We start from the raw sequence: 12,978 nt of genomic DNA on the forward strand, positions 1-12,978 counted from the left end.
CTTATACTCCCAACTCCACTATCCAATTTCGTAATTTATTTAAATAGGTAACTAATCTTATGCTCCCAACTTCACTATCCAATTTCATAATTCATTTAGATAGGTAACAAATCTTATACTCCCAACTCCACTATCCAATTTCGTAATTTATTTGAATAGGTAACTAATCTTATGCTCCCAACTCCCTTATCCAATTTCGTAATTTATTTGAATAGGTAACTAATCTTATACTCCCAACTCCACTATACTATTTCGTAATTTATTTAAACAGGTAAGTAATCTTATACTCCCAACTCCTCTATTTAATTTCGTAATTTATTTAAATAGGTAACAAATCTTATGCTCCCAACTCCACTATCCAATTTCGTAATTTATTTGAATAGGTAACAAATCTTATGCTCCCAACTCCACTATCCAATTTCGTAATTTATTTAAATAGGTAACAAATCTTATGCTCCCAACTCCACTATCCAATTTCGTAATTTATTTAAATAGGTAACAAATCTTATGCTCCCAACTCCACTATCCAATTTCGTAATTTATTTGAATAGGTAACAAATCTTATGCTCCCAACTCCACTATCCAATTTCGTAATTTATTTGAATAGGTAACAAATCTTATGCTCCCAACTCCACTATCCAATTTCGTAATTTATTTAAATAGGTAACTAATCTTATACTCCCAACTCCATTATACAATTTCGTAATTTATTTAAATAGATAACTAATCTTATACTCCTAAATCCACTATCCAATTTCGTAATTTATTTAAATAGGTAACTAATCTTATACTCCCAACTCCACTATCCAATTTCGTAATTTATTTGAATAGGTAACTAATCTTATACTCCCAACTCCACTATCCAATTTCGTAATTTATTTAAACAGGTAAATAATATTATACTCCCAACTCCACTATACAATTTCGTAATTTATTTAAATAGGTAACAAATCTTATACTCCCAACTCCCTTATCCAATTTCGTAATTTATTTGAATAGGTAACTAATCTTATACTCCCAACTCCACTATACTATTTCGTAATTTATTTAAACAGGTAAGTAATCTTATACTCCCAACTCCTCTATTTAATTTCGTAATTTATTTAAATAGGTAACAAATCTTATGCTACCAACTCCACTATCTAATTTCGTAATTTATTTAAATAGGTAACTAATCTTATACTCCCAACTCCACTATCCTATTTCGTAATTTATTTAAATAGGTAACTAATATTATGCTCCCAACTTCACTATCCAATTTCGTAATTTATTTAAATAGGTAACAAATCTTATACTCCCAACTCCACTATCCTATTTCGTAATTTATTTAAATAGGTAACTAATCTTATACTCCCAACTCCACTATCCAATTTCGTAATTTATTTAAATAGGTAACTAATCTTATACTCCCAACTCCTCTATACAATTTCGTAATTTATTTAAATAGGTAACTAATCTTATGCTCCCAACTCCACTATCCAATTTCGTAATTTATTTAAATACGTAACAAATTTTATGCTCCCAACTCCACTATCCAATTTCGTAATTTATTTAAATAGGTAATAAATCTCATACTCCCAACCCCACTATCCTATTTCGTAATTTATTTGAATAGGTAACTAATCTTATACTCCCAACTCCACTATCCTATTTCGTAATTTATTTCAATAGGTAACAAATCTTATACTCCCAACTCCACTATCCAATTTCGTAATTTATTTAAATAGGTAACAAATCTTATACTCCCAACTCCACTATCCAATTTCGTAATTTATTTAAATAGGTAACTAATCTTATACTCCCAACTCCACTATCCTATTTCGTAATTTATCTAAATAGGTAACTAATCTTATACTCCCAACTCCTCTATATAATTTCGTAATTTATTTAAATAGGTAACAAATCTTATACTCCCAACTCCACTATCCAATTTCGTAATTTATTTAAATAGGTAACAAATCTTATACTCCCAACTCCACTATCCTATTTTGTAGTTTATTTAAATAGGTAACTAATCTTATACTCCCAACTTCACTATCCTATTTTGTAATTTATTTAAATAGGTAACTAATCTTATACTCCCAACTCCACTATCGTATTTCGTAATTTATTTAAATAGGTAACTAATCTTATACTCCCAACTCCACTATCCAATTTCGTAATTTATTTAAATAGGTAACTAATCTTATACTCCCAACTCCACTATCCAATTTCGTAATTTATTTAAATAGGTAACAAATCTTATACTCCCAACTCCACTATCCAATTTCGTAATTTATTTAAATAGGTAACTAATCTTATACTCCCAACTCCACTATCCTATTTCGTAATTTATCTAAATAGGTAACTAATCTTATACTCCTAACTCCTCTATATAATTTCGTAATTTATTTAAATAGGTAACAAATCTTATACTCCCAACTCCACTATCCAATTTCGTAATTTATTTAAATAGGTAACTAATCTTATACTCCCAACTCCACTATCGTATTTCGTAATTTATTCAAATAGGTAACTAATCTTATACTCCCAACTCCACTATCCAATTTCGTAATTTATTTAAATAGGTAACTAATCTTATACTCCCAACTCCACTATCCAATTTCGTAATTTATTTAAATAGGTAACTAATCTTATACTCCCAACTCCACTATCCTATTTCGTAATTTATTTAAATAGGTAACTAATCTTATGCTCCCAACTCCACTATCCAATTTTGTAATTTATTTAAATAGGTAACAAATCTTATGCTCCCAACTCCACTATCCAATTTCGTAATTTATTGAAATAGGTAACAAATTTAATACACCCAACTCCACTATCCTATTTCGTAATTTACTTAAATAGGTAACTAATCTTATACTCCCAACTCCACTATCTAATTTCGTAATTTATTGAAATAGGTAACAAATTTTATACACCCAACTCCACTATCCATTTTCGTAATCTACTTAAATAGGTAACTAATCTTATACTCCCAACTCCACTATCCTATTTCGTAATTTATTTAAATAGGTAACTAATCTTATACTCCCAACTCCTCTATCCAATTTCGTAATTTATTTAAATAGGTAACAAATCTTATACTCCCAACTCCACTATCCAATTTCGTAATTTATTTAAATAAATAGTCTTGGTTGGAAGTGACTATTCCTATTAAAACAGTTCATCATACTACAACCAATCTTACAAGCCCATAATATTAATATAAAATTGTAAATCATAAGTTTTTTGTTATGTTCACTATTAAACTACACTTACGAAATGTATGAATTTGTCACTATATGTTAAGTATGCATCGTTGTTCTTCTTCACTTAGTAAAATTATCACTGAAACTTAATTGTATTTCTGTGTAAAAAAGTGACAAAAACTGTGCAGTTGCATTGTATTTCTACTGCTTTGTAAGATGTGTAGGCCTACTGGAACATAGTAATAAATGAGCTGTACTTTTGCAACTAAATTCAGTAGTGTTATTACTGGACTATCATCATGCTGAGTGCATTCAAACTTGTTCTTGAAACTGAAACTCAAGACACCACAGAGAAGAATTAAAGCTCAATCTGCATAGTTTTATGTCCAAGGAGGGTACCCCCCACACGAGATGAGGAGGGTTGACCATAGGATTATCCCCCTCCCCCTTAGATAATCATGAAACTGTAATGAGGCTGAACTTGTCTTTCAACTGGTACATCTGATTTTCATGTCTAAGGTCAAAATGACTATTCTGTATGCTCAGAATGCATCTCAGACAGTCTCAGAACTGCTGGCTTACAGACCCCATGCTTGCCCCCCCCCCCCCCCACCCCCCACCCCCCTTCTGAGACACCCCTGGGTACGCCACTGATTGGGGGCATTGCGTCAGCGTCAATTCGTCATTACCGGGGAGGCGTTCCGACCAGAGTCAATACAGATATCTTGATTAACTGTGGTTTTGTCGACGGTAATCCGTGTTTTTTTTTTTTTTTTTTTTTTTCTGAGTTGCGCATTTTTTCGCGCCATTCCACTATTGCGTCGCTGGCGGATACAGTAATCATTTATATCTCTTCTGCCTAAAGCAATATTATTCTATTTGCTTATTACAGTAATTTCTTGGAGTTCCATTTACTTTAGGCTATTCTATTCTATTGACTTTATTATCTGTCGACATTTTATTTATTTATATGGCGCCTATCATATATCCACAAGGAGTATATTCATTCTTGGTTATTCTTCCCATTACTCAAATTTCTCCTTGTCTTTTTATTCAATTTCCCTTTCCGGTTCTTAGTCCGGAGTCTGTTTCTTCTGTCAACTTCGTCCCCTACAAAGTGGGCAGTTTTGTAAAAGACTCGTCTTTGACAAATAGAATCATACATCCTGACTATTTTATTTTAGCCTGCACCTCTCACAAATAAAATTCAATCTGTATCATTGTATAGTTTTTGAACGATATCTTAAGGTTCTGTCGGGAAATGTTACTTAAGAAAAAAAAAATGAAATCTTCATTCATCATTTGGCACATTTTGGCTAATAATTTTGTCTAACCTGACGGTTCATACCCTTTCATTTTACTTTTTTGCGTTTAATTTCTTTAAATTACTTATTTTCACCATTAAAATATGGAAGCAGGTATATTTCAATAATCTATCTTGGTATTGCATTCTAGTATATCAACTGTATTTGCCAGAGGCGCGATAAGATAAAATAGTCAGTTGCAACGTGGATGTACCTCCGCTACATATGCCTGTCTTTCCTATATAATATTTTCCCTGTCTTCCTTTTTATCCGGCTAACTATTTTTAACTTGTTTCTTCTGTACTATTTGGAGGATTTGAGTTTCTCTCTCCTAGTGCCGGAGGGGCATTCTGAGAAGTGTCTTCTTTATTTCATGATGAGGTTCTTTATTCTTGTGCCTGCCTTTCTGCCTTGTGTGTTTTCCCCTTTTACAATATTTTGTCTGCTTTCTATCTCCCTTTTAATGTCATCTTCCCCTAGATTTAAATGTGTCCTCTCTATTTCTCTTAAACTGTTTTTGCCCTAAACTTTTTTGGCCTATTTTTCTGTTTAACTCTATGGTAATGTGCGTCTCATTCCAGTCTACTGTTCTAACTTCCCTGCAACTACTTGAATTGTTCTAAGTTTCTCTGGTAGGATTTGGGGCTCTTTGATCCCTAGATTTTATCTCCTGATTTCCTATCGTTGTTGCTAATTTCCCGTTCTCTTCGTAAAAACCCATATGTATGATGCTATTTATCACATAAGTTAATGCCTCATCTAAGTCTACATATAGGGATATTATGGATTCCTAATATTCCACTGAGGTCTATTTTATCTTCTTTCAATACACCAAACTATAAACTAGCTAAATTTATCATTCCTCTACTAGAACCTATTACGAAAAACTCATTTTCACTGAATAACTCCTATGAATTTAAGGAAGCCATATCTCAGGACTCTGATCTTTTTATGACTAGTCTGGATGTTGAGTTATTATTTACTAACGTACCTGTGGAAGAAACGATTGATATTATTCTAAACAAATTATTTCTAGAACCTAATGCCACTTTTAATTCTTTTAATCGCACGTCTTTTAAGAAACTTTTAGAGTTGGCGGTGCTGGACACCGCTTTTGTTTTTAATGGTAAGTTGTATAAACAAGTGGAAGGTATGGCTATAGGTTCCCCTCTGGGACCCACTTTTGCTAACATTTTTATGTGCTCCCTGGAGGAGACCATGCTCGAAAATTTCCCTTTGAGATACCATCCCCTGTTTTATGTCTGATATGTTGATGACACCTTCGCTTTATTCAGAAATGAATTCTGTGCTGACTCCTTCGTGGATTTTGCCAATTCGCAGCACAGTAATATAAGGTTGACATTAGAAAAGGAGGAAGGAAGTAAATTACATTTTTTTAGATGTGTTAGTATCTAGAGAGAGAGAAGGGTTTAATACCACGGTTTTTAGAAAAAAAAAAAAAAACTTTTATTGGATTAAGTTCGAATTTTTATAGCTCTTGTTTTTATAATTTAAATTAAACTATTTTTACTCATCTCCACAGAGCATTCATACTTATTTCTAGTTGGGAATGTTTTTATACAGAGGTGCTTTATTTATGTGATTATTTTAAGAAAAGCTGTTTCCCGCCTAAATTATTTTTTAAGCATCCTAACTAATTATTAAATAATAAATTGGGTCAGACTCATAAAGTAACAACAACACCTAAACTCAAATTTTATGCGAGTTTTCCTTTTATTCATGATGATTCCTTTAGAAAAAAAAAGTTCAAAAATCATACAACAACATTTTCCAGGTGTTGTAGTAAATTTAATTCCTAAGAATCCTCTCACAGTTGGCTCGATTTTTCACTTTAAGGGTCGATTGAGCCCTTTGATGTCCTCTGGTGTAATGTATCAATATATTTGCCCAAAGTGTAACTCTGGGACCTACGTAGAATCTACCAAGAGGTTGTTGAAGGTCAAAATTGATTCTCATAGAGGTGTTAGTTTTCGAACAGGTTGCAGAATATCCAGCCCAGAGCATTCAAATATTAGCAATCATGCTAAAATATGCAAAATAGGTATTGGCGATACAGATTTTAGCATTATAGGGCAAGTATCTAATTACCACGACTTTCCTATTCTAGAATCAATTTTGATTAAAAGACTGGTTCCATCGTTAAACACCCAAGCTTCCTCCACTCAATTGTATATTTCTTTGTTTTGTTCTGTAGTTGCTGATGCCATTCAGTTTTTATTTGCGCTACCGCGAGGTTGGTTTCACTTTGTTTTATACATACTTTTGCTTATATATATATATATATTTTTTTTTACTAATTTGTACTTTTTTGTAAATTTGTATATTACTGTTTCTTAATGTTTTATATGTACTTCTTATATGTAGCCCTGGAAGATGTGATAATGACGATCACGAAACGTCGGGATTTATAATAAATGGATTTCTAGGACTGCCTATTTCCCTGTCCATTTTGATATATATATATATATATATATATATATATATATATATATATATATATATATATATATATATATATATATATACACACACACACACACACATATATATATATATATATATATATATATATATATATATATATATATATATATATATATATATATATATATATATATATATATATATATATATATATATATATATATATATATATATATATCCGAATTTAAAAAAAACATATAGATGTGTCTTTCTCATTCTAAGGTATAATCTGACTGGCTCTCTTAATTAGATTTTAATTTGCATTTAATAAGGCAAGTGTAAATTACCTTACTTGATTGTACTTCTACTTTTGTGCTGTTTAGTTAAAGATTGTTTTTATATTGTTTTTCCATTCGGTAATTATGGTGGAATTTCTAATTATCGGTTTTCTCGTTTGATGTTATAATCTAATTATTCCATACTGCGATGACAGTGAGGCATTTCCTAACCAAATGCCCCACTTACAGTACCGAAATAAATAGATATCAGTCTGAGGCTTGAGGTGAGGATGGTAGGTTCATCCTTGCCAAGATTCTTGGACAGAATGTGTTGTACTATGCCAACGGTATTTTTAAATTTATTACTGAAGCAGATCTTCTGAAAGCTACTTAAATTTTATAAGGACATCTTTGGTTTAATGGTTTTTTATTTGAATACTCTTTTAATCCTTATAAAAAAAGATGTCAGCGTCAATGACATTCGATGTCAGGATGCCAGACACTTTTTAATCAATCGATCAATCGTAAAAAGGCCTTTATTGGTTTATCATGCTCTGGAGATTTTTCTATTAGCTGGTTAATTAAATGGATCAGGTCAGTTCTTGAATATGCACCTGTATGCCTGCCTGCTCTCTTGGTTGATTAAAGTCTAGTTGTCTTTCCATCCGGCGTGAATTGATCTTTGTAAATATTTCATATGTTACTGAGAGTAAACTTATTGGGTGATAATTTTTCAGGTCTTTGGTGTCTTCCTTTTTGTGAATGAATATAATGATAAACGTTTTCCTAGCTGTAGGTATAGAGCATTCTTGCAGATATTTTGTATGAAGTTCAGCGAATTTTACTACTATGAAATCTCCTCCATTTTTATTACACCAATTGTTAGGATTTCTTCTCCTTCTGCTTTGTCTCGTTTTATGCAATTTAAGCGTTCTTTACTTTCTCTATTGTTACTTTTGGTAACAGCCAAGTGTTTCAGGATTTTTACTGGCAAAATTATTTCTTTTATCACTATTGTATACCATTATATAGAGATCCTCTGCAATTTTTATCACTCCATCTCTATTGTTGATAATATTTCCATTTTCATCCCTTATTGAAAACGAGTCTTCTTTTCGTTAATTTGTTGTTTCTTCCTTTTTGTAGTGTTTCATCAATTTTTATCTGATTGTTTTTATGAATATCTTGGGGTTTTAGTTGGTTTATTGTCTTAGATAGTTCTGCTAATTCTATTTCACCTCTCTTTCATAATCTTTTCAATCCCATCTTATTTCCCATTTATATATTATACGAAAGTGGGGTGATTAGTTTTATAGGTTGAAATGATACGAAATAGTGTGAGCGTACGGATACGATTGATTAAAATTTGTATCATATAGTGTTGAAGAGCCTTTGATGCTTCGATGCCCCAGTGCTTGTGGGTTCGACATTGGTGTGATAAGATGTGATGATCATGTAGGTGAGAGTACCTATTTTGTATTTCTAAACTAAACTTCTCTTTTTGCACAGGAATGTTTATCTTCATTCTTAAAATTAGTTTTTCTCTTTCTTTACTTAGATCTTGGCAAAATTTACTTCTCACCATATTCTATGACACTTGTCTTTAACTTGTTTAACACTGTCACATCTTTTATTTTTTCACTGAGAATAAAATCTATTTCGTTTTTCACTTCAGCCGTTAGCCTTCTGCATGTCCATTTTCTATGTTCTTTTTTGTAAAAAAATGATGTTCATCGTTTTAAGATTGTTTCTTGCAGCAAATTCTGCAATCATGTGTCTTCCGTCATTTCTTATGGCTTCTCCAAATTTCCCTACAGTGGATTCTCTTTTCTTCTTTTGAAATACTTTAGCATTGAAATCACCAAAACAAATATAAATTGAGTTTTGTGTTTTTTCACAGATGTCTCCATATCTTCATAAGATTCTATTCTTTCCTCTGTATGGAATGCTGTTGGTGCATACGCTTGAATGATTTTCTGTTTATACTTCTTATCTAGTTTGATAATTAATCATACAATTCTATCACTAATACTACAAAATTCTTCTATGTTATCTTTAAGATGTTTATTAGTAAGAAAACCCATGACCTCTGAAACAAAATATATGATCTTGTTTTAATTATGTTTAAGATTCTCAAGTTTTTCTAATTTACTTCAGTCTTTAGATATATTCCTAAAAACATTTTGTTTTAAAGACAGCGCTGTTCAAAAGATGATGAAGATTGAATCGTATATTTGTACACACACACACACACACACACACACACACACACACACACATATATATATATATATATATATATATATATATATATATATATATATATATATATATATATATATATATATGTGTGTGTGTATGTATGTATATATATGAAATATGTATGTATTTTATTTACGAAACTGGTCTAGTACTCCATGGATAATTTTATTAATGTTTCATTTATTTTTTATTTCATTTGTGTATTGAAGATATGATACCCAGCCCATAAAATGAGCCCCTCTCATGTAGATATAAGTTTTTTATGTAAATTACGTAAGACTTTCGTCGTGAATTTTATTGCATTCTTTATTCAAGTTAAAATATGTAATTTACGTATTATTCTTAAAGAGTTAGCTTTTTATTTCAAGTATGTTTACTATGAAGTCTTACGTTGTCTATTTGAAACTGCTGCGGGATTCATGCGAGATAGGAACAAGGGCTTAGGTAATGTTCTTTTATATTTTATGATGTATTGCGTCATGTTTGAGAGAAAATTTCAGAACAGGTGCTTTGGAATGTTCTTTACCACGTGTTTTTGAAAATTCAAGCATTCCCGTCGAGAGGATGTTATCTTTTTTTTATTTCGGGGACAATTGGTGGGCGGAGCTAGCTAACTGAGAGAACCGTCTAGCATAGCGTACGTACAGCACTTGGGATAGTAATATTTGGCATCTTTGCCCTTAGGTACAGCCTCTCACGCTTCCCAAACGAGTTGGAAGCTTCTGGAATTAGTCAAAATTTCATATTTAAGGACCCAAGGATGGGTTAGAGTCAGAGACAGACAGACATAGAGATCGAGTTAAAACTGCAGCCAGAAGATAGCCTCTTTCCCCTCTTCCTCTCTCATTCACACCTGTAATCCAGTTTAGTGTCGAAAGTGTTCAGTGCATTCTAGTGAGTCCTCTCCTAAACCGACCCAAGACTGGAACCGGTAATGGAAACAGACCTACCCAACTGCAAAAGAGCCCAAGAGGATGCAGAAGTGGACAACCAGGAATGGACCCAAGTAAACAGGAAGAAGAAACAGGCAAAGAGGACCTCTTCCACTGCCACCCAAGGATTTCTCACAAAATCAACCTCAACGGAGGCAAATCAGGCCACCTCGCCAGCTGAGGACCAGAGCAGAGGAAAAACCAACTACTTCAGGGTGTATGCCAACAACTCCTTGGAGGCATTCAAAGCCATAGCGGCTTTTGAATTGAAACACAAGAACCTGAAGATCCAGGCCAAACCAAATAAGCAAGGCCAATGGGCCATATCTACAATGGACGCAAGGGGTCTCATCACACTGAGAACCACATTAGCCATACATTTGAGGGAGCTGAAAGAAGTAGACAAAGTCAAGAAAGCTGTAGTAGTTGGCTACCCTATGGAAATGCTGGAGAGCCACCTAACAGACTTGGAAAACATCACGGCTGCTGAGAGGATGAAGAATAAAGCTGGGCGCCTGACCAAGGCCATCCTCGTAACCTTCAAAGGCCAGTCCCAAGAAAAGTTGATCTAGGGATCTCCGGCAGCTTCTGGGTTAAAAAATACTACCCAAACCCTCTTAGGTGCTACAAGTGCCAGAAATTTGGACATCACAAGGAACAGTGTCATGCAAAGTTTGACACGTACTGTCGGTAGCCAAAGGCACCCCACTCAGGAGTGCATAGATTAATGCAAGGCGGGCATACCAACAAACCCATGGTGCCCAAACTGCAAGAAGCAGCACACAGCCATGGCATGGGGATGCCCTGAAAGGGTTGCTAGGGTCATAGCAGCCCTCCCCAAGTTAAAGAGAGAGGAGCCAAGAGGCAGAATAGCTCCAAAATCACAGCCAAGGAGAAGATTTTATACTCAGGAAGAGCTCAGAAGAGGAACTTCTAGAGCTCAGTCCTCCACAAGAGCCCCCACCTATACCGCTAAAGCTCCCAAACCTCTACTGAGGACTATTTTTATCAAAACAACGGCCCTCAGAGAAAAGTTGACTGACCTTGTCACTCGAGCAGTGACAGGAAGGATCAGTGCAGGCACTATTCAAGCCAACATAAAGGAACTTCTAAAGAGTTTTCTCTACAATGCCAAGTCCGCCCCCCCCCCCCACCCTCTGACGCCATTCAGGAGACAACCCTTCACATCCTAACACCCCGACCTTCCACATCATCCACACTCTCCCCCACACCTTCCACATCCGCTTCCTCAGATCCAATAACTTCACGGCCTGCTGGAGAACATCCAACAATGCCTCCACCATGCAGACAGAGCTTGTTGCAATACAAAAAGCACTAAAACACTCTATTGAAAATGAAGAAGGACCTGTAGTCATTCATACTGACTCAAGATCCTCAATGCAAGCCTTGCAACAAGATATCAAAGCACTACTATATCAGCACAATAAAAGAGGCAGACCTGTGACTCTTAACTGTATACCCAGTCACATTGGAATACCAGGGAATGAGAAAGCAGATGAGCTAGCCAAAAGCACCAGCCACATAGACAGAGTACAAGTGCACATACAGCCTGCACTGCAACAAATGGAAAATAAAATAAAGCCACAGCTCAAAGAAAACCTAATCAAGGCCCTACACAAGTGGATAGGGAATAACTCCCCCTCTGCCACATGGTACAAATGGGCCACGGACCTAGTGCCTCCCCCCATTGACAATACACCAAGAGAGCAGGCTGTATGCATCCACAGATTGAAGCTGGGATACAAAGCAAACTGGGAGATGTTAGAAAACAATGAAAGACCCTGTGAATATTGTGATGTCACACCACAACCGGCCCTCCTGCACTACCTACTAGAATGTAGGGAGACAGCACAACTGAGGGGTAACCTTCTAGCAGACATCAACTCGCAACACGCCAGGCAGACTGCAGCCACATTGGTAAAAGAAATTGTCAAAAACATAGAAATCCACAGACTAATGCTTTCAAACCTACCTCCACAGAGGTAACAACTTCTGAAATCCTCATCAAAATCCATCTCATCCCCTCACCGTAAGGCTCTATACACATCATCCCCTGTATTTTTCCATAACTCTTTCTACTATTAAAATATTCCGCCGGAACCCTATGGAGTAAAGGGTTGGACAACCCCACCTGCAACATTTCTCTACATTTCAAAGGCCTTACAACCCCTTCAAACTATCACTATCTGTGATATGATGGCCCCCTTCCACTACCACCATCATCCCTCCTCTGCTCGCATCTGTCTCTACAACTAAAAATCTTTCCAATTTCCTTTTGTTTTAACAACCAACCTTCTGAATTTTACAGGCTATCTAAGGGCCGAACAAGGCAAAGGCCCGTGCCAACAGGAATTGTTGGGTGCAATACAATGAATGAACGAACTCTGTGCCCCAAAGCAAATCAAGTGTCACGCAAGACTAAAATGTGATTTTTGAACTAATTGTATTTGGAATAGGGTGAGTGTTGGCATTGTATAACGTTTTTTGTAAACGGCCCTGTAGGCAGGATAGGTTTATAAAGTGATCTGGTTAAGTATTATTTACT

The 12,978-nt window shown here is 34.6% G+C and overlaps 1 protein-coding gene across 1 annotated transcript; it reads left to right on the forward strand.

Moving 5' to 3' along the window:
- The first annotated feature begins 11,714 nt into the window (after positions 1–11,714).
- Positions 11,715–12,419, forward strand: LOC137643141 (uncharacterized). Its single transcript, XM_068375992.1, has one exon. It carries the CDS (start codon positions 11,715–11,717, stop codon positions 12,417–12,419), a length of 705 nt encoding a protein of 234 aa, XP_068232093.1.
- The last annotated feature ends 559 nt before the right edge of the window (positions 12,420–12,978 follow it).

The sequence above is a fragment of the Palaemon carinicauda genome, chromosome 6 (genome assembly GCF_036898095.1).
Source record: "Palaemon carinicauda isolate YSFRI2023 chromosome 6, ASM3689809v2, whole genome shotgun sequence".
Taxonomy (NCBI): domain Eukaryota; kingdom Metazoa; phylum Arthropoda; class Malacostraca; order Decapoda; family Palaemonidae; genus Palaemon; species Palaemon carinicauda.

Excerpts from the sequence above, each read along its gene's own strand:
- LOC137643141 (XM_068375992.1), top strand. The coding sequence starts at position 11,715 with ATGCAGACAGAGCTTGTTGCAATACAAAAAGCACTAAAACACTCTATT.